Raw genomic sequence first — 23,202 nt, 5'->3', positions numbered from 1 at the left:
AAAAATAGCCTCTGAAGAAGCAAAAGTATCAAATTTGTAAAATTTGGCAAAAGTGTGCAGTGAAGACCAAGTCGCTGCCTTACATATCTGGTCAACAGAAGCCTCGTTCTTGAAGGCCCATGTGGAAGCCACAGCCCTAGTGGAATGAGCTGTGATTCTTTCAGGAGGCTGCCGTCCGGCAGTCTCATAAGCCAATCGGATAATGCTTTTAAGCCAAAAAGAAAGAGAGGTAGAAGTTGCTTTTTGACCTCTCCTTTTACCAGAATAAACAACAAACAAAGAAGATGTTTGTCTGAAATCTTTAGTGGCCTCTAAATAGAATTTTAGAGCACGGACTACGTCCAAATTGTGTAACAAACGTTCCTTCTTTGAAACTGGATTCGGACACAAAGAAGGTACAACTATCTCCTGGTTAATATTCTTGTTGGAAACAACTTTCGGAAGAAAACCAGGCTTAGTACGCAAAACCACCTTATCTGCATGGAACACCAGATAGGGCGGAGAACACTGCAGAGCAGATAACTCAGAAACTCTTCTAGCAGAAGAAATTGCAACCAAAAACAAAACTTTCCAAGATAATAACTTAATATCTACGGAATGTAAGGGTTCAAACGGAACCCCTTGAAGAACTGAAAGAACTAGATTTAGACTCCAGGGAGGAGTCAAAGGTCTGTAAACAGGCTTGATTCTAACCAGAGCCTGAACAAACGCTTGAACGTCTGGCACAGCTGCCAGCCTTTTGTGAAGTAAAACAGATAACGCAGAGATCTGTCCCTTCAGAGAACTTGCAGATAATCCTTTCTCCAAACCTTCTTGTAGAAAGGATAGAATCTTAGGAAATTTTATCTTGTTCCATGGGAATCCTTTAGATTCACACCAACAGATATATTTTTTCCATATCTTATGGTAAATTTTTCTAGTTACAGGCCTTCTAGCCTGAATCAGAGTATCTATTACAGAATCTGAAAACCCACGCTTTGATAAAATCAAGCGTTCAATCTCCAAGCAGTCAGTTGGAGGGAAACCAGATTCGGATGTTCGAATGGACCTTGAACAAGAAGGTCCTGTCTCAAAGGTAGCTTCCATGGTGGAGCCGATGACATATTCACCAGGTCTGCATACCAAGTCCTGCGTGGCCACGCAGGAGCTATCAAGATCACCGAAGCCCTCTCCTGGTTGATCCTGGCTACCAGCCTGGGAATGAGAGGAAACGGTGGGAATACATAAGCTAGGTTGAAGGTCCAAGGTGCTACTAGTGCATCTACTAGAGTCGCCTTGGGATCCCTGGATCTGGACCCGTAACAAGGAACCTTGAAGTTCTGACGAGAGGCCATCAGATCCATGTCTGGAATGACCCATAATTGAGTTATTTGGGCAAAGATTTGCGGGTGGAGTTCCCACTCCCCCGGATGGAATGTCTGACGACTCAGAAAATCCGCTTCCCAATTTTCCACTCCTGGGATGTGTATTGCAGACAAGTGGCAGGAGTGATCCTCCGCCCATTGAATTATCTTGGTCACTTCCTCCATCGCCAGGGAACTCCTTGTTCCCCCCTGATGGTTGATATATGCAACTGTCATGTTGTCTGATTGAAACCTTATGAATTTGGCCTTTGCTAGTAGAGGCCAAGCTTTGAGAGCATTGAATATCGCTCTCAGTTCCAGAATGTTTATCGGTAGAAGAGATTCCTCCCGAGACCATAGACCCTGAGCTTTCAGGGGTTCCCAGACCGCGCCCCAGCCCACCAGACTGGCGTCGGTCGTGACAATGACCCACTCTGGTCTGCGGAAGCTCATTCCCTGTGACAGGTTGTCCAGGATTAGCCACCAACGGAGTGAATCTCTGGTCCTTTGATCTACTTGAATCGTCGGAGACAAGTCTGTATAATCCCCATTCCACTGTCTGAGCATGCACAGTTGTAATGGTCTTAGATGAATCCGTGCAAAAGGAACTATGTCCATTGCTGCAACCATCAATCCTATTATTTCCATGCACTGCGCTATGGAAGGACGAAGAACAGAATGAAGAACTTGACAAGAGCTTAGAAGTTTTGATTTTCTGGCCTCTGTCAGAAAAATCCTCATTTCTAAGGAGTCTATTATTGTTCCCAAGAAGGGAACTCTTGTTGACGGGGAAAGAGAACTTTTTTCTATGTTCACTTTCCATCCGTGAGATCTGAGAAAGGCTAGGACGATGTCCGTATGAGCCTTTGCTTTTGACAGAGACGACGCTTGAATCAGGATGTCGTCCAAGTACGGTACTACTGCAATGCCCCTTGGTCTTAGAACCGCTAGAAGGGACCCTAGTACCTTTGTGAAAATTCTCGGAGCAGTGGCTAATCCGAATGGAAGTGCCACAAACTGGTAATGCTTGTCCAGAAAAGCGAACCTTAGGAACTGATGATGTTCCTTGTGGATAGGAATATGTAGGTACGCATCCTTTAAATCCACCGTGGTCATAAATTGACCTTCCTGGATGGTAGGAAGGATCGTTCGAATGGTTTCCATTTTGAACGATGGAACCCTGAGAAATTTGTTTAGGATCTTGAGATCTAGAATTGGTCTGAATGTTCCCTCTTTTTTGGGAACTATGAACAGGTTGGAGTAAAACCCCATCCCTTGTTCTCCTAATGGAACTGGATGAATTACTCCTATCTTTAACAGGTCTTCTACACAATGTAAGAATGCCTGTCTTTTTATTTGGTTTGAAGATAATTTAGACCTGTGGAATCTTCCCCTTGGGGGTAGTTCCTTGAATTCCAGGAGATAACCTTAAGAAACTATTTCTAGTGCCCAAGGATCCTGAACATCTCTTGCCCAGGCCTGAGCAAAGAGAGAAAGTCTGCCCCCCACCAGATCCGGTCCCGGATCGGGGGCCATCCCTTCATGCTGTTTTGGTAGCAGTGGCAGGCTTTTTGGCCTGCTTACCCTTGTTCCAGCCTTGCATCGGTCTCCAGGCTGGTTTGGGTTGAGAAGTATTACCCTCTTGCTTAGAAGATGTAGAAGTAGAGGCTGGTCCGTTTCTGCGAAAGGGACGAAAATTAGGCTTATTTCTAGCCTTAAAAGACCTATTCTGAGGAAGGGCGTGGCCCTTTCCCCCGGTGATGTCTGAAATGATCTCTTTCAAATCAGGACCAAACAGTGTTTTACCCTTGAAAGGGATGTTAAGCAATTTTGTCTTGGAAGACACATCCGCTGACCAAGACTTTAGCCAGAGCGCTCTGCGCGCCACGATAGCAAATCCTGAATTTTTCGCCGCTAATCTAGCTAATTGCAAAGCGGCATCTAGAATAAAAGAGTTAGCCAATTTAAGTGCTTGAACTCTGTCCATAACCTCCTCATACGAAGATTCTTTATTGAGCGACTTTTCTAGTTCTTCGAACCAGAAACACGCTGCCGTAGTGACAGGAACAATGCATGAAATTGGTTGTAGAAGGTAACCTTGCTGAACAAACATCTTTTTAAGCAAACCCTCTAATTTTTTATCCATAGGATCTTTGAAAGCACAACTATCTTCTATGGGAATAGTAGTGCGTTTGTTTAGAGTAGAGACCGCCCCCTCGACCTTAGGGACTGTCTGCCATAAGTCCTTTCTGGGGTCGACTATAGGAAATAATTTCTTAAATATAGGGGGAGGAACAAAAGGTATGCCGGGCCTTTCCCATTCCTTATTTACTATGTCCGCCACCCGCTTGGGTATAGGAAAAACATCGGGGGGCACCGGAACCTCTGGGAACTTGTCCATCTAACATAATTTCTCTGGAATGACCAAATTGTCACAATCATCCAGAGTAGATAATACCTCCTTAAGCAGTGCGCGGAGATGTTCTAATTTAAATTTAAATGTTACATCAGGTTCAGCTTGTTGAGAAATTTTTCCTGAATCTGAAATTTCTCCCTCAGACAAAACCTCCCTCCTGGCCCCTTCAGATTGGTGTGAGGGTATGTCAGAAACGTTATCATCAGCGTCCTCTTGCTCTTCAGTGTTTAAAACAGAGCAATCGCGCTTTCTTTGATAAGTAGGCATTTTAGATAAAATATTTGCAATAGAATTATCCATAACAGCCGTTAATTGTTGCATAGTAATAAGTATTGGCGCACTAGATTTACTAGGGGCCTCTTGTGTGGGCAAAACTGGTGTAGAAGGGGGTGATGCAGTACCATGCTTACTCCCCTCATCTGAAGAATCATCTTGGGCACTATTATTATCTGTGGCATCATTGTCCCTACTTTGTTTGGACACTATGTCACAATTATCACATATATTTAAATGGGGAGACACATTGGCTTTCATACATATAGAACATCGCTTATCTGATGGTTCAGACATGTTAAACAGGCTTAAACTTGTCAACAAAGCACAAAAAACGTTTTAAAATAAAACCGTTACTGTCACTTTAAATTTTAAACAGAACACACTTTATTACTGAATATGCGAAAAAGCATGAAGCAATTGTTCAAAATTCACCAAAATTTCACCACAGTGTCCTAAAGCCTTAAAAGTATTGCACACCAAATTTGAAAGCTTTAACCCTTAAAATAACGGAACCGGAGCCGTGTTTACATTTAACCCCTATACAGTCCCAGGTATCTGCTTTGCTGAGACCCAACCAAGCCCAGGGGGGAATACGATACCAAATGACGCCTTCTATAAGCTTTTTTAGTGGTTCTTAGCTCCTCACACATGCATCTGCATGCCTTGCCTTCCAAAAACAACTGCGCATTAGTGGCGCGAAAATGAGGCTCTGCCTATGACTAGAGAAGGCCCCCATCTGAAAAAGGTGTCCATACAGTGCCTGCCGTTTTTTAACAACAATCCCCAAGATTATAATAACTATAAAGAGTTATAATCTGTCAAATATGCTAGCAAAGTAATCGTTTTAGCCCAGAAAAATGTCTACCAGTTTTTTAAGCCCTTATAAAGCCTTTTATTCTTTTGCTTAATCTAAGAAAATGGCTTACCGGTCCCCATAGGGAAAATGACAGCCTTCCAGCATTACAAAGTCTTGTTAGAAATGTGGCCAGTCATACCTCAGGCAGAAAAGTCTGCCAACTGCTTCCCCCAACTGAAGTTACTTCATCTCAACAGTCCTGTGTGGAAACAGCAATCGATTTTAGTAACATTTGCTAAAATCATCTTCCTCTTACAAACAGAAATCTTCTTCTCTTTTCTGTTTCAGAGTAAATAGTACATACCAGCACTATTTTAAAATAACAAACACTTGATTGAAGAATAAAAACTACATTTAAACACCAAAAAACTCTTAGCCATCTCCGTGGAGATGTTGCCTGTGCAACGGCAAAGAGAATGACTGGGGTAGGCGGAGCCTAGGAGGGATCATGTGACCAGCTTTGCTGGGCTCTTTGCCATTTCCTGTTGGGGAAGAGAATATCCACAAGTAAGGATGACGCCGTGGACCGGACACACCTATGTTGGAGAAATATGAATAAAATTAAAACAAGATGGTCAGCTAACTAGCTACAGTAAGCTTCACAAGCATCTTTGTGGCTTTAATATTTAAAATCGAGTAAGAATTTAAAATCCTTAACCAGATTACTGACAAGTACAAATTTAGGAATCTTGAAGTAATCATTAAGATAGTACTCTGAATAGTGTCCCCCTTAAACAAGTACAAAACACAGTAACATCAGTAACATTACTCAGTTCACTGAATACATAAGTTTTATATTTACATTAGAACTTAGTCACAGAATGACAGAGTTTTCTTTAATCATTACACCGGCTAAGAGGTTTGTGTATTTGATGTTTGGTAAACCGGGAAGGAAGGAGTTAACCTGGTCACAGCCTTTCAAAGAATAATAATGTGTTTTTACCCCCTTTTTAAAGCCCAGAGTAAGAAGGGAGTGTATGAGCTATGATTACAGCATGTAGCCGAAACGCGTAAGCTTGTAACACTGGAGGGCTGCTACTACCATCCTGTGACTTGTTTTATCTGAATAAATGCTTTTTTGAATTGACCTCACCTGCGACTCCTGAAATCCTTTTCTATATTTGCTGCAACAAGCCGTAGTGGAGTCAGCAGGTGTACATTACCCTTGATGCCTAAAGTTCCAGTCAGATTTGGAAGCATGAGGACCAGCGATTGAAAGAAAGAATCGGGGACTCCTTACCCCCCACAAGCCGGTATCCGTCTGGTGACGTCATACCTGTGAGCCGGGTGCATCAGAGTGCGACGCCAGTTCCAGCAGCCTGTTTGAGCGTGGAGGCTCCGGGCTGGATTCACAGCGGCACATTGGAGAGTTTCACCCAGGGGCTGTAACTAACACAGGTCATTACACCGAGACGAGCGGCCGTGAAGAGGGGGGTAAGTTAAATTGCTTGATACTCTATACAGATTAATCTTCATCGGGTAGCCACACAGGGGTTTGTTTGCTCCTAAACGGGGACAAACAGACTTGGTTAGTTATTAAATAGTTAATAACTATTTAATAACTATTCTACCTAGTTAAAATAAATACAAACTTGCCTGTAAAATAAAAATAAACCCTAAGCTAGCTACAATGTAACTATTAGTTATATTGTACCTAGCTTAGGGTTTATTTTATAGTTAAGTATTTAGTTTTAAATAGGAATAATGTAGTTAATTATAGTAATTTTATTTAAATAATATTTAAGTTAGGGGGCTTTAGGGTTTAATAAATATAACGTAGGTGGCGGCGATGTTGGGGGCAGCAGATTAGGGGTTCATAAGTATAATGTAGGTGGCGGCGGTGTCCTGAGCGGCAGACTAGGGGTTAATAAATATAATGCAGATGTCGGGGGCGGCAGATTAGGGTTAATAAGTGTAAGATTAGGGGTGTTTAGACTCGGGGTTCATATTAGGGTGTTAGGTGTAGACATAAATTTTATTTCCCCATAGGAATCAATGGGGCTGCGTTAGTGAGTTTTACGCTGCTTTTTTGCAGGTGTTAGACTTTTACTCAGTAGGCTCTCCCCGTTGATTCCTATGGGGAAATCGTGCATGAGCACGTACGACCAGCTCACCGCTGACTTGAGCAGTGCTGGTATTGGAGTGCGGTAATGAGCAAAATTTTGCTCAATGCTAACTTCTTGTCTTAACGACGGGTTTGTAAAAACCCGTAATACCAGCTCTGCAGGTAAGTGAGCGGTGAGAGATAACTGCTAGTTAGCACCGCATAGACTAACGCAAAAAGTCGTAATCTAGCCATCTGTAAGCACAACCTCACAACTTCCAAGCTGCCTAAAAGCCACCGCTACTCTACGGAAGAGATTAACATGGACTTGTCTAAACCCAGATCTTTGCTTGCATGGAAAAGTATCCAAAAAAGGAATTAATTTCTTCAGACACCAAACTTCACCACCTCCATTGACAGATGTAAAGAGAATGTCTGGAGATTATGGGTAGGGGAGTGAAATTTAACAGCTTTGCTGTGGTGCTCTTTGCCTCCTCTTGCTGGCCAGGAGTGATATTCCCACTAGTATTTGAATGATGTTGTGCAATCTCCATATTTTAGGAAAGAAGATTTGTCTATATCTGCTTCTGACGTGGCATCCTCTGAATCAGAGGGAAAACCCATCAGTAGAGGATACATCAGTATGCTGAAGGTCAGAACTTTATTCACTAGGTTTAGGAAACCCTTTTACATTTATTTGAAAGCAGAATAGCAGCCATTGCCCTCTCTATAGCTGCAGCAGCAGAAATAACATCTTTCATTTCTGTAGTAATGCTATGTACAGATGGAATAACAGTGGGGGTATTTGTACTCAGATATATTATCAGCATTTAACAATTTGCCAAAACAAGAGCCACATAATTGAGCTGAAGAATTTAGATCAGCTTTATTACAACACACTTAGCTTTGGTAGATACGTGTTCAGGCAGCTCAAATCCTATGGTAATATCAGAGGCAGGTTCAGTTTGAGATATATATAACAGGCTTGAGAGAATGGGAAACAGCGAAAATTATAAAAAAAAAAAAAAAATTCATAAAATGCTGCATGAAATCAGTGTTTTCTGAGAACACTATATGAGCTGGTGGCGGAGCTTATAAACAGCAAATTTGGCAGGAATTTTTTGGCGCCAAAAAAATGTGCAAAATGATGACACGTCACGCTATGACATAGCATCATTGCGCGCGCGACATGCAAAGCTGTAGTGGATTTCTAATACACCTATCACTCTAAAAAGCAGGTAAGAATTTTGATTGTATATACAAAAAAACAAAATGTACCCAAATAAAGCCTAATGGATACTTCTATTATAGCTGCATAAAATGGGATTATCACCATTCCACGAGACTAACATAATACTTAGCATCCTAATTTATAAATAAATTACTAGCTCCAAAAAAAAAAACTGTATGTTTCACAGACTACCAACCTTGACAAATATTAAGCCACAAAAAAAGTCGCTAAAAAGAGCACTGAATTACTGACTCAAGGCATGTATATAAACAATATATAACAACTTTACTTAAAAAGTGCCCAATCCATAGCTGAGAGTGTCTTATATAATAAAAGTAAATACTTACTGTGTAAGACACCCATCCACATATAGTAGACAGCCAAACCAGTATTGAAACATATCAGCAGAGGTAATGGTACAAGAGTATATTGTAGATCTATAAAGGGAGGCAACAGATAAATCCCTGCGACCAATTTACAGAGAGCCTTATGAAAGCTTTCCCATAGGCGAAAACATGGTTTCAGGCAATACTCCCTTCACATCCCTCAGACAAACACTGCACTTAGAGAGAAACTGGGCTTCAATATGCTTAGAAGCGCCTTTCACTGAAGAAATCAATAACATCATGCTTCACCACCTCCTAAGGAGGCAAAGTTTTTAAAACTGATGTATGAGTGAGGTGGGAGGTGTATTTTATAGGCATGTGAGGTTTGGGAAACTTTGCACCCTCCTTGTAGGAATGTATATCCCATCAGTAACTAGCTTGTGAACTCTCGCCACCTATACGAGAATGCATTATTCCTGCAATATGCAGTGGCCTGGTGGCGGTATATAGATGATGTATTCGGTGTGTGGTGTGGCGACATTGGAACCCTGGAGGAATTTGTCGCTGAACTCAATTGCAGCACTGATTCTATTAAATTTTGCCTCACTGCAAGTGAAGTTCAGGTTGATTTTTTAGATACCACTGTATATCTTAGGGATGGTATGGTCTGTACAGATCTATATGTTAAACCTACTGATAAGAATGGCCTGCTATATTATCAGAGCTTTCACCCCAGAAGTACAGTTAGGTCATTACCTAGAAGTCAGTTCCTAAGGGTACAACGTATTGTATCAGAAAAAGATAGACTACATGAAAGTTTACACAATATGGCAAAAAAATTTGAGGACAGAGGTTACCCTGTAGCGCTGGTTCAGAATGAATTAACTAAGGTTCAATCTAGAAAAGATCCAACTCCAAAAAAGGAGGATAAACGAATGGTAGTAGTTATGGATCACAACCATGGTAGTGAGATTATGAGTGTTCTAAAAAAACACTGGCGTATCCTACAGGGTTGCCATCCAGGCGTTGCTGAATTTGCATTACCCCCTATGCCTGCCTATAGAAGGAGGAGAAACCTCAGAGATGAGCTTATACATATAGATATTGGAAGTGCAAATAAAAAACATCAAAGTTATATATCTGATAAAAATCATGGTTGTTATCCCTGTTAGGGATGTTGCAACTGCAATTCGATGATTAAAGGCCCCCATTATGTACATCCTCTCACTGGCAGAACATTTCTAATAAAAGGTTTTTACACATGTGATACTACTTTTGCTATCTATCTCATAAAATGCCCATGTGGAAAAATTTACATTGGCGAGACGACCAGTCGTGTCCGTGATAGGATAGTACAACATAAAAGCAATATCAGATGTGGAAATTTAGAGGCACCAGTGTCAGGGCATTTTATTCAATGTGGTCATAACATTAGTCAGGTTAGTTTTCAAATCATTGATGCAGTGCCACCTCCTAGACCGGGGGGGGGGGGGGGTAATAGAGAGTTAATGCTTAAAAAGAAAGAGGCATTTTGGATATATAAACTCAATGCAATGCAACCCTTGGGTTTAAATAAAGAATTAGATTACACTTTATTTTTGTAGTCATGTAGTTAAAAAAGTGTTAAAACTGCTGCATTTGTTTTTCAACAATTTGTTTCACAACAGTTTGTTATGATGAAGCTACAGCAATATCAATATCTGTTTAAGTCAATGCTATGTATATATATATTTTTGTATTGATTTTAATTCTATCTTGCACCAAGGTGAAACAAGAATGTAAAGTTCTAATATTGATGTAATCAAATGAGTAACCACTAGGTGGAGCTGTTAAGAGGTGTTAATTGAACACCTGTGTACAGGTAGGCCTTTATAAGGATTGAACAGTGTGTTTTAGCTTTGTATGATTAAGGGTTCTATACCCGAAACGTCACTGTTTTATTCCAGTATGTGGAAATAAAGATATTTTTATATTGCAAGGTGCTGCCTCCTTCTGTGGATTTGTCTCGCCACCTATATGAAATATATATATATATATATATATATATATATACACACACACACGTTATGTTATTTTTTTTATTACCATGATGATATTCCTTTTTGGAAGTTCAGGAGCACGCCCCCATGTAGAGAACGGGTGGGACTGTTCTCTACGTCACAAAAAGAATAAAAAAAACTTCGCAATTTTAGTTATAATACAAAGATCTTATGAAATAGGTTATGTAGACTGAATACATTTACCATCACGATAAAATAGTTTACCATCTTGACTATACACACCGTTTTACAATCAAGAGAAAAAGCCCCAGGATTTCCGTCTGATGTTTGAAGTTTTAGGAATGTCTTTATAAAGCCATCCAGATTTTCTTTTTGGCTATCATAAACATGAAGCTACAGAAAAAAAAAAAAAAAAAAAAACCATTTAGAAATATGAATATATTTGCAAAACAAACTTTTAAAAGAGGAATCAACTAGTTTGACCCACCTGACTTGTACTGTGGCATATTTATCCATAAATGCTGTTAACCTTTTTGGATAAAAGCTTTTTTAGGAATTGTATTTACATTTATTTTCTAATTTCTCCTTTGTGAATATCTAGGTCTGCTAATTCTGTGCTGCAGTTTCTAGTGGTCTCATGTCACAAAATGGACTCAGAGCTTTCAAGAAGTTGTAGCTTTTGCAAGTAGAATGTTATTTGTTATAAATAAAAAAAATCATTACATATCAGATACCAGTGTCAGCAAGTAATTGAAGATTACAGGTATATAAGACTAACAAAATCATGAGAAGTTAAGCCTACCACAATCTATATTTACTGTAAAACATTTTTAGAAGCATGCAACTCTTCTGGCACAGACAATTCTACAAAATTATCCTACAGCAAAACTATCTATGATGCTTCTTTATGTCCTTACATAGACCCGTTGCATTATACATATTCTAATTTAGAAGCTTTCGTAAATTAGAGGATAATTTTCATTTGCTACAATATATATTATCTTCACTTTTAAAATCAAAGTGTACATAATTAAATGCATAAAGAACCATATTTGCATGGTTCCTAAACGAGACCATTGTATGCTAGACAAAGTCAGCCAACAGAACAGTTTTAATGAACGTTCTATAAAATAAAATTCAGAGAGATTTGGAGAGGGAAATGAACATTTTATATAATCTGACGTTTTGAACACTAGCATTTAAATTACATAATACAATTTAAAATGTATTTCCTTAAAGGAACATTAAAGCCAATTTTTAAATTGGTTTTAAACTTTAAATAAACTATCAGCAATAAAAGATGCCGCGGATAAAAGGTATGTATATAAAATAAATGTTAAAAAGCATTTTACAATACTGTTAAACAATATTTAATATGATTAACTTGTGTGCTTCCATCCTCTTTAACCCCTTAAGGACCACAGCACTTTTCTATTTCTGACCGTTTGGGACCAAGGGTATTTTTACAGTGTTTGAGTTTAGCTGTTATTTTCCTCTTACTCATTTACTGTACCCACACATATTATATACCGTTTTTCTCGCCATTAAATGGACTTTCTAAAGATACCATTATTTTCATCATATCTTATAATTTACTATAACATTTTTTTATAAAATATGAGTAAAAAATGGAAAAACACACACTTTTTCTAACTTTGACCCCCAAAATCTGTTACTCATCTACAACCACCAAAAAACACCCATGCTAAATAGTTTCTAAATTTTGTCCTGAGTTTAGAAATACCCAATGTTTACATGTTCTTTGCAAGTTATAGGGCAATAAATACAAATAGCACTTTGCTATTTCCAAACCACTTTTTTTCAAAATTAGCGATAGTTACATTAGAACACTGATATTGGTCTGGAATCCCTGAATATCCCTTGACATATATATATATATATATATATATATATATATATTTATTTTTAGAAGACAACCTAAAGAATTAATCTAGGCCCATTTTGGTATATTTCATGCCACCATTTCACCACCAAATGCAATCAAATTAGAAAAAACAAAAACAAAAAAAACAAAACATTACATTTTTCACAATTTTAGGTTTCTCACTGAAATTATTTACAAACAGCTTGTGCAATTATGGCACAAATGATTGTAAATGCTTCTCTGAGATCCCATTTGTTCAGAAATAGCAGACATATATGGCTTTGGCATTGCTTTTTGGCAATTAGGCCGCTAAATACCGCTGCACACCACACTTATTTTGCCCAGCATTGAAGGGTTTGGTTAGGTAGCTTGTAGGGTTAATTTTAGCTTTAGTGTAGAGATCAGTCTCCCACCTGACACATCCCCACCCCCTGAACCCTCCCAAAGAGCTCTCTTCCCTCGCCCACCCCACAATTGCCCCAGCCATCTTAAGTACTGGCAGGAAGTCTGCCAGTACTAAAATAAAAGGTATCTAATTTTTTTTTTCAAAACCCCAACATATTCTGCTGTGTAGGATCCCCCTTAGACCCCAACCTCCCTGATCCCCCCCCCCCCCAAACATCTCTCTAAATCTTCCCCTCTAGCTAATTGTGCACCATCTTGGGTACTGGCAGCTGTCTGCCAGTACCCCGTTTGCCATAAATAATTTTTTTCTGTAGTGTAGCTGCCCCCCTCAATAGCCAACCCCCCCACTCCCTCCAAGATCACTTAGATAACCCCTTCCTCACCCTCAGCTACATATACATTGTCCCATAGTGTAGCTTCCCCCCTGCTTCCGCCCCTGTGCAAGCGCCCCGTGAGTCCCCCCCATGCGCGCGCCCCCCCCTGCGATGAACTTCTCATCGATGGCCACCCACCCGCCTCCCTGCAACGTCTCCCACCCACCAACGATCATGGCCATCGATGTCTGATGCAGAGAGGGCCACAATGTGGCTCTCTCTGCATTGGATGGCTAAAAATTTTTTTTGCAGGATGCCTCAATATCGATGCATCACTGCAATAACATGAAAGTGGCTGGAAGCGATCAGGATCGCTTCCACCACTTGAAGACACCAACGTCGTTAAGGACATTTTTTTGTAGGATGTACCCTGTACGTCGTTGGTCGTTAAGGGGTTAAAGGGATATGAAACCCAATTTTTTTTTCTTTCATGATTCAGATAGAGCATGCCATTTTAAGCAACTTTCTTTTTAACTCCCATTAATTTTTCTTCTCTCTGTATCTTTATTTGATAAGCAGGAATGTAAGCTTAGGAGTCAGCCAATTTATGGTTTAGAACATGGGTAGCACTGCTGATTGGCGGCTAAAGTGCATTTTTGCAAGTTGGTTTACGCAATCCCCACTCCGTTTTGCAAATCATGTACAGATCTTATTCAGGTCTTATACATTCTAAATCAGTTTAATGCTGCTCTTGCTTCTAAGGTTATCTGTCCTCAGCTTTTGTACACACTAGTATATTTGAAGTATTGTACACTTTAGTATATCTGAGATGTTGGCAGCCATACCCCCCTCCAAGTAAGCATACAAAGGTGGTTTCGGATAATCCCTCTACTAGCTTATCTGATCTGAGTAAGCCTTAGTTTGTTTAGCTAAATGTTCCAGGCCCTGTTGGTTCTATTTATAGTCTGAGGGAAGTGTTTTCATATGATCAGTCAAGAGTCAAGTCTCTGATGAGGAAACTAAATCTTTCTCTTTTTGTTTAAAGGGCCATGATACCCAAATGTTGGAACACTTGAAAGTGATGCAACATAGCTGAAAAAAGCTGACTAGAAAATATCACCTGAACATCTCTATGTAAAAAAGAAAGATATTTTACCTCAAAATGTCCTAAGCATTCAAACCCCATTGCAAAGGACTCGTTTCCAGTCAGACAATGTAACAGCAGTCGCTTACATCAATGAAGGGGGAACTCACAGTTCCCTGGTGATGGAGGCTTCCCAAATTCTGACTTGAGCAAAGCAATTCCTATATACATTTCTTTATTTCAGATTCCAGGGGTGAGTAATTGGTAAGCAGACTGTCCCTTCCTCTGGAAGTCTTCGGTCATATTGTAGACCTGTGGGGTCTTCAAGAAGTAGAGCATACGACTTCTAGCCTGAACAACTAGTTACACAGATACTTTGTGAGGGATCCTCAGGCGGAGGATGTGGACGCTCTAGTAGCTCCTAGGCTGTTTTATCTGGCTTACATTTTTCCTCCTCTTGTTCTGTTAACAAGGGTAATATAATCAAGCAGGAGGTATCATCAGTAATCGTGATTGCTCCAGCCTGGCCTCACAGGATTTGGTTTTCAGATCTTGTGCCAATGTCTAGTTCTCTGTGGCCTCTTCCTCTGCGGCATGACATTCTGTCTCAAGGTCTATTTTTCCATCAGGATCTAAGATTTCTAAACTTGATAGCTTAGAAATTGAACGCTTGGTTTTGAGGCAGAGAGGTTCTTACGACTGTCAACTTTGGTTCAGGCCCGTAAACCTGAGACCAGGAAAATGTATCACAAGGTTTGGAAGACTTAATTTCCTTGTGTGTGGAACATGGATTCAGCTGGTACACTTAAGATTCCAAGAATTCTTCAATTGCTTCAGGATGGTTTGGATAAGTGTTTATCCGCAAGTTCCTTAAAGGTTCAGATCTAAGCTCTGACTTGTTTCACAAAAAGATTGCTATATATCCTAATCAAATTTTTGGTCAAGATTAAAGGGGCAGTAAACCTAGCAAATAATGTTATATAATTCTGCACATAGTGCAAAATTATATAACATTAGCTTAGTGCTAGCTATCTAAAGCAAAGGGTTAGAGAGATATTTTACTACGAAAACAGAACGCCGATCCTGGCTCTACTGAGCGAGTCTGTTTTTTTCTCCTAAGCGCATTGCGGGCACGCTGTCTAATTACAGCGCTCCCAATCGCGCTATTTGTCACAGATACCAGACAGCTAAGGCTACCCCCCCCACCCCCCTACTACCTCACCCCTGTTTCTCAGTGGTTTTGGACCCCTCAGAGCTACTACGATCTCTGGAAGATTTTGTTTGCATGGTTTTGTGTTCAAAACTTGTTTAGAGAAGAGCTGGTGTATGACCAGGAAAACCCTCCTAGGCTGGCCGGGTTCCTGGAACTCCCGGTCGGCCGCCTCACAACGGACACCCGCCTAACCCATCTCAGGCTGGTCGGGCTCCTGGAACTCACGGTCGGCCACAGGACAGCAGTACACCCGCGCTAATTTTACCCCTGGTCGCTCCAGCAGCCCTTTGTCCCAGAGCTCCGCTCTTTTGGGGATTGGTAGCCCCTAGAGAGGACAAGAGCTGGGGGAATTATCTGAGGGGAGCTCTTTTGGGACCCAGGGGTTTTTGGACACCTCTAACCCCATAACTTCAACGAACTAACTCCGGTCTCCAGTAACTAATCATGCTGATTTTTGGACTGTGGCATCTGGGGACAGAGAGCTTTAAAATGACACCCTGGAAGTGCCGCCGCTCCACCGGGATCACCCCGAAACCGCCACCCCTGTGTCTTGGGACTGTGGCTGCTATGGAGGTGCCGGTCCGTCTGGAGGGGCGGGAAAATTGTGGGATTGTCCAGGGTCTTATCAAGATGAGCTGTGTGTATAAAAGGAGTGTGTGTTTTCAATAAAATCAGTTCCTGTTTACCTGAATACTAGTATGACTAGTTATTAGAGTGGGCTCCTGCTAAAATCACTTTCCTGGGCTACATAGCAGCCTGTTCCAGGCAGAGGAAGGACCCTCTGGCAGAGCTACCTAGTCTGGGTAGCCGGAGTCTGCCACAGGGTGGGAACCTGAGTACTGGTGCTGTCGGGCATCAGGGGTGGCTACAGGCTGTGGTCACTTGCCAGCTACATAGCTGCAGTCGCCAGGGAGGAAGCAGGACCCGTTTGGCGGAACTACCCAGTCGGGGTAGTTGAGTTATCCGTCACATTGGCTGGCAGTGGTGGGATCTGCTTCTTCCACATAATTCCAGCTGATGGAGAAGGGCCACAGTAGCCGGTAACTATGGAAGTCGAATTTCTAAGGAGAGTACAGGAAGTGCTGGCCCAGCTGGACGGTCCTATTTACCAACAGGACGTGCTGGAACAGAGTGACCTGATCCACCGGGATCTCTGGTGGGATGCTCTTCAACAGGAGCGGGACAATGGAAAGGTCCTCCCCTCGAATGACACAAGGTTCCGGGTTCGGGGGACCGTGAAAGTGCCTTTTCTGGGAAAACAGCCAAAGAAGGAATGGCTATCTGTTCTACATAGAATGATCCAGGAAGAGATGTGGGTGGAGGACGGCTATCGGGCCCTCCAATGGCTCGCTATGCAAGCGCAGCCATGGCTTGAGGATGGCTTCCCCACAGAGGGCTTTGGGCGCCCTGGATTGCTATTTATAAAAAGGACAGAGGACCCACAGTTTGGGAGCGAGATGGACCAGGGTCTGGAGGATATCTCTGGGCTCCAAGAGGAACTGCTGGATCTCTTGAAGGAATCCTGGCTGCTAGACGATCTGGATTTTATAATTCACCAGGAAGAGGCACTGGTCAAGGAATACAAGAGGCTGCTAGATCTCGTTAAGCAGCATGCCAAGGGTATACAGATTTGGGGTGCAGCCCTCTGGGATTCATGGAGCTCGACCATGGAGGGGTGGCAACAAAGAAAAAGGGAACCAGGGCTGCTGGATCCCGATCAACAGTCTGGCTCCAAGCTTATGGTCTTAAACAAGGGGGCCACCCTAGCAGAAGCGCTGGCAACAGGGCAGAGAGCCGCCGACCTCTGCCCAGCACCTGCAACAGCTCCAGGAAACCAGGGAGAGGAGGCAGTCGTCCTCCCCCCCCTTACACAGAACCCCTTGGAGGGAGAGACTGATGTCGATAACTCTCCCCAGCGGCAGAACCCCTTCCTGGGAGAGGAGACAGTCTGTCTCTCTCCCCAGCGGCAGAGCCAGGAGCTGGGAGAGGAGACAGTCAGTCTCTCTCCCCAGAGGCAGAGCCCTCCCCTGGGGGGGAGGTAGTCGTCCTACCTCCCTGTAAGCAGAACCCCTTCCTGGGAGAGGAGACAGTCGGTCTCTCTCCCCAGCGGCAGAGCCATCCCCTGGGAGCGGAGGTAGTCGTCCTCCCTCCCCTTACACAGAACCTCTTTGCAGGGAGAAACGGATGCCGATAACTCTCCCCAGCGGCAGAGCCATCCCCTGGGAGCGGAGGTAGTCGTCCTCCCTCCCCTTACACAGAACCACTTGCAGGGAGAAACGGATGCTGATAACTCTCCCCAGCGGCAGAACCCCTACCCAGGAGAGGAGACAGTTGGTCTCTCTCCCCAGCGGCAGAGTCAGGTACAAGGAGAGGAGACAACCGGTCTCTCTCCACAGCGGCAAAGCCATCCCCAGGGAAAGGAGGTAGTTGTTCTCCCTCCCCTTACGCAGAACCCCTTCCTGGGAGAGGAGACAGATGGTCTCTCTCCCCAGCGGCAGAGCCAGGTACAGGGAGAGGAGACAGTCTGTTTCTTTCCCCAGCAGCAGAGCCATCCCCTGGGAGTGGAGGTAGTCGTCCTCCCTCCCCTTACACAGAACCCCTTGCAGGGAGAAATGGATGTCGATAACTCTCCCCAGCGGCAGAACCCCTTCCCGGGGGAGGAGACAGTCTCCCTCCCCAGCAGCAGAGCGGCAGTGTGGCTATGTAACTTAAGGAAATTAGAAGAAATCACTTAGCGCCTACTACTAAATGAACCCTTAGCTCTGATGGGTGACCCCTAGTGGTCAGAATCGTTTAAGGAAAATCGGAAAATCAGAAAATATCAAAGCGCCAGCTGACCGGCTTGGGTTCAGAAATGTGAAACCTATTCCTACACAGTAAAGTTAAAATAAAGTAGTTTATTTAAAACAATATTAATACATTAAAATATAGCTTCTAGGCACCTTTGGAATACAACAGTTGGTGTTCCCAAGGCAGATAGGTACGAATACGGTTTACATATAGTGGATTATCTTGCATACATTCACATGTTACAATTAACAATAAAACAGTAAAAGGTGCCTTCAAGATGAACAATAAAATTAAGACAAATGGTCCTATAGCAGTGTTACCTGTTGTTATTATGGATAACTTAAATATGGTGACTTAGAAACATCCAGATTAGATAAATAAACAAACTCCCCTGTAGCGGTGCTACCTACTATAGTTTTCTATAGCGGGGCTACTTACTATAGTTATCTAACCAGTTTAGGGTTTATACAATAAAGCTTACGGTATTACAACAATGTTCCCTGCTAGAATTCTTACACAGTTCAAAAACAGGCCGGTTAGGGATAACCCTAATTCGGTTTTGCTCAAAATTGTTTTTACACACAGATATAACCAGAGCAGTACTGTCCCTCTGGAGAAATATTCCTAAACAAGTTGAAAGTGGGCTATGGCCCCAAACTGTATTAATTCCTTTTGTTGCTATTGGCTGAATGAATGGAACTGATCTACTGTACCTCACAAGGATCAGAGACCGTTCTCCGCTAGCGGATTGAAAAGGTGATGTGTGCTGATAATACGTGATACAAATTAGGTAATTCAAATGTTGCTAATTGACAAATCACAAATATTCAAAAATTAGTGATACTAATAAAGATAGTGAGACAATAATTCTAACCAAAAAGTTCAGCAGTGAAAAAAGATGTGTAGAGAACAAAACTTCAAAAACACAGATGTCTCCCAAGTGGTAAAGTGTACTTCAAAGGATTCCTCAGATATCACTAGTGACCAGCAGGATCCCAGCCGACAAAAATATATATTAGAAAATTAAAAAAACAGATAATGTAAATAAGGTAAATACGTTATAGTCAGTGTTAAAGTGCTCCAAGTTTGCGATAATCCCTCTTTCTGTGGTTTACAGTCTGTAGTTTAGCAGTCTATGTGAGGTATTTATTGCCTGTAGCGGGGATTGGGCTTCAGCGTCAATAGACAATTTTCAGCTCCAGCGTCACCCGAGTTTATATTCCTTCTGCCGAAAGAAATAATAATAGTGCAGATGGTTTTTAAAAACAAATGAATGAATTGAAATGCTACTCACCAGTCGACGCGTTTCGGTCAAACATAGACCTTTTTCAAGACTGGTTTACTGTAAATTCCAGGGTCTTTAAATACCCCTTACTCTAATTGCCCGTATCATGATCCCGGAATAGATTTCTTAATAGTTCCGGTTCATTGGGCTTATAGTACTTTTCACATTTGTATAAACATATCTACTCAATAGTATGTACCATTTTCATACAATGTTGTTATATACTACTATATATCATGTTATATATGATCTTTAGTGATACTTTTACTTTCAGTGTGTTAGCTCCGATATTCTCCTAATCTCATTGGTTCGCGTATTAATCCTTTCTGATTGGTTCAAACGATGGAGGTGTGCACTGTATATCGAACCTTATTGGCTCGCAATTTAGTATGTGTAAAGGGAAAATTTTGAATTCAACCCACTTTCTATTATGGTGTATTACTCCTAGAGTGCTATATACTTGTGTCTCCTAATCGGATTCTTACTGTAGAGGAAAGAGACCTATAGTTTACGGCTATCCGATTAGCCTGATTTAATGTTGTTTCAATTGGTCACGCACCGGATACGCTGCTGCAGTTATCTGGTGTTTCAATGCTATATTCTTATTTTCTAATCCACTGTGTGCTATAAAAAGAGAACTTGTAATTCAGGGCTGACCAATTAGTCTGGTGGACTGTACAAGTACCCCACTCTTCCTCATCTTTTTTAGAAATGAACCATCTAAATCACAAAGAAGGGAAAGGGAATCAACCCATATCCAGGGCAAAAACAAAACCCACAGAGGGAAAAGGGGAGGTACCAAAATAAAAAAGAAGGAAAACAAAATACATGATGAAGTAGAAGAGGAAACGACTGACGAGGGGATATTCAATCTAAGCTCTTATCAATTGAATAAGGAGGAGAAATCCATCCTAAAACTAGGCTTGTCATTTGCACCTTCTAGAAGTCTAGATAAGTTCACTACTTTTGTGAACACTAAAGAGTTCATCAGAAAGTTAACTTTGAAAAGATTCTTTCTGAAATCTCCTCTCGAGAGGATAGGTACCGGATGTAAGGAATATAACTCGATGTCGCAAGATGACGGTTATAAACACACGGATTTAAAACCGAAGTCGACCTTTTACCCCTTAAGTCACAAGGGGACAACACTGGAAACATTTGAGACAGTGGTATGCCGGGAAATACAAGATCTTGATCCAAAGAAGCTAGGTCTGAGAAAGAAAAACCTATCTGGAAAGCAATTCAGAATAATAAAACAATTGGAACAGAACCAAAATCTCACCATCAAGCCCGCGGATAAGGGCGGTGGAATTGTGGTGATGGACAGAATGAAGTATAACAAAGAGACGGAGAGGATCCTGGGAGACGAGAACACATATCAAAAACTGAAAGAGAATCCCACCAGTATATACAAAAGGAAATTGTCGGATCTCCTTAAAGAAGCAAGAGAAGACAACATTCTGAACGATAGAGAGTACAATTATATTAATGTACAATTCCCAAGGACTCCAATAATATATCATCTTCCGAAAATACACAAAGACCTTGAAAACCCCCCCGGAAGACCTATCATATCGGGGATAGGGTCCTTGAGTAGCAATTTGTCCGAATATGTGGACAGCCATTTACAAAAATATGTAAAAGAACGCCCATCCTATTTGAGGGATTCCACCCAAATACTAAATCTCCTGGAAGATATTGAATGGGAAGATAATTTCATTCTAGTCACATGCGATGTGACGGCCTTATACACGAGTATACCCCATGAAGACGGGTTGGAAGCTGTAAAATTCTATCTGGAGAGAGATGAGCAAATGCCATCAAGACAATGTGATTTCATATTGGATAGCATCTATTACATTCTACATCACAATTATTTTTGTAATGATGGCAAGTTCTATCGACAGATATGTGGGACGGCGATGGGGACCAGGTTCGCGCCCAGCTACGCCAATCTATATATGGCAAAGTGGGAAGAAATATTCTGGGAATCATGCCCAGCGAGCGCGGACCTGGTTCTCTATCGCCGTTACATAGATGACATCATACTGATCTGGAAGGGGTCTCAAGAAGATCTGGAGTACACCATCAGCGTTATGAACCAGAATGAAGCTAATCTCCACTTCACATATGAGTTAAGCCAAACATCGCTAACATATTTAGATCTGAATATAGAGGTGAAGGAAGGTGCTATTGAAACATCAACATACTTCAAAAAGGTGGACAGTAACAACTATGTCCACCAGACCAGCTGCCATCATAGAAATTGGAAAAGTAATATTCCTAAAGGGCAATACCTGAGGATGAGGAAGAACTGCTCGGACCCCCGGAAATGGGAGGAACAAGCACAGACAATAAAAGCCAAATTTCTAGAGAGAGGATATAAGGAGGAAATACTGGATCAAAAGATAGAAGAAATCAGAGGTATTGAGAGGAAGGAGTTGACAAAGTATAAGAACAAGGTCGACAAAATAGGTGACAACCAAATCCTAGATGTGCCACTAATCACTGAATACAGCGAAAACAGTAAAATTATTGAAGACATCTTTCGCAAACATTGGAACATACTCATGGATGACGAGATTCTTGGAGAAAGGTTACCACGAAAACCAAAATTTGTGTATAGAAGAACCAAGAATCTGAAAAGTAAACTCGCTCCAAGCATACAAAAGAAAAAACCATCTGAAGTGAAAGACACTTTTGGAAAAACAGTGAGGGGTTTTTTCCCTTGTCATACGTGTAAGGCATGCAAAAGCGGCATAAAAACTGCCGAATTCCAATCCCATAATAGCTCGGAAAAATTCAAGATAAAAGATCTGATTCAATGTCAGGATAAGAATGTAGTATATATACTACAATTTGAAAAAAGTTACCAATGGCACTACCTATGTGTGATAGACCTATTTGTATCTTCAATTATGCCACTAAAGTACGGCAAGATGTGGGTGCATGGTGTATGAGCATAAGTATTGGAGTTACAGAGAAAAGCATACACTTGGGTTGCACTCCTAGGTCAAATTCCGAAATAGTTGCAAGTAATAATCACTTAGTTGCTGATCCAAGATTGGAATGTGGGAATAGGAGTAGACACTACATTAAAATATAACTTTTATTGGGTTTTACAATTAAAATAGGAAAACTCATTAAAACCACACTTAAGTACCGACTGTAGTATATAGAAATATAATGAGCGAATTAATGGTTCAGTTAAGCAGTTATACCTGCTTGCATGCAAGCCTATTATACCTATCTACCGTTATACATAACTTGTAAATTACCAGTGGTAGTGATAGGTTGGCTTAACACTCTATAATAATGCGTGTGTGCGAGAATAAAGTAAAGGGTAAGACCACTTTTATTTAGACAGGTAGTGAAACCATGACTGATTGAGTATTATCATATATGAGCTTAATAGATTAGCGTTATGATGGCACGCAATATTGTGACTCAATTGAAATGCCCGTCAGATGTGAGCTGTATGAGCTCAATATTGTTTAGCCGGTAAACACTACTATAGTGTTAACCCAAATCACTGTGAATAGTACAAGGTAAATAAAGTGCCTAGTCAGCTATTTGTGGCGTGGGCTCCAACTAGCTCAGCAGACATTAGCCGTGCGGCGTCTAAGCAAATATACTCGCAGTCAGAAGTGAATAGCGTAAATTCAGTCGAAACTGAATGGACATAAGTCGTGTAGTGTCTAGATCCAATACCTGTCACCCACTTAGTTCTCATA

At 41.4% G+C, this 23,202-nt stretch overlaps 1 protein-coding gene across 1 annotated transcript in view; it reads right to left on the bottom strand.

Moving 5' to 3' along the window:
- LOC128647210 (RNA exonuclease 1 homolog) overlaps positions 1 to 23,202 on the bottom strand; it is a 681,669-nt gene that overhangs the window by 218,551 nt on the left and 439,916 nt on the right. Inside the window, exon 17 of the mRNA XM_053699994.1 lies at positions 10,775 to 10,885. Coding sequence (XP_053555969.1) covers positions 10,775 to 10,885 — 111 coding nt within the window. The remainder of the gene's footprint in view (positions 1 to 10,774; positions 10,886 to 23,202) is intronic.

This window comes from Bombina bombina, chromosome 2, assembly GCF_027579735.1.
Source record: "Bombina bombina isolate aBomBom1 chromosome 2, aBomBom1.pri, whole genome shotgun sequence".
Taxonomy (NCBI): Eukaryota; Metazoa; Chordata; class Amphibia; order Anura; family Bombinatoridae; genus Bombina; species Bombina bombina.
The sequence above is the reverse complement of the archived record's forward strand: the minus strand, read 5'-3'. Positions and strand labels throughout refer to the sequence as shown.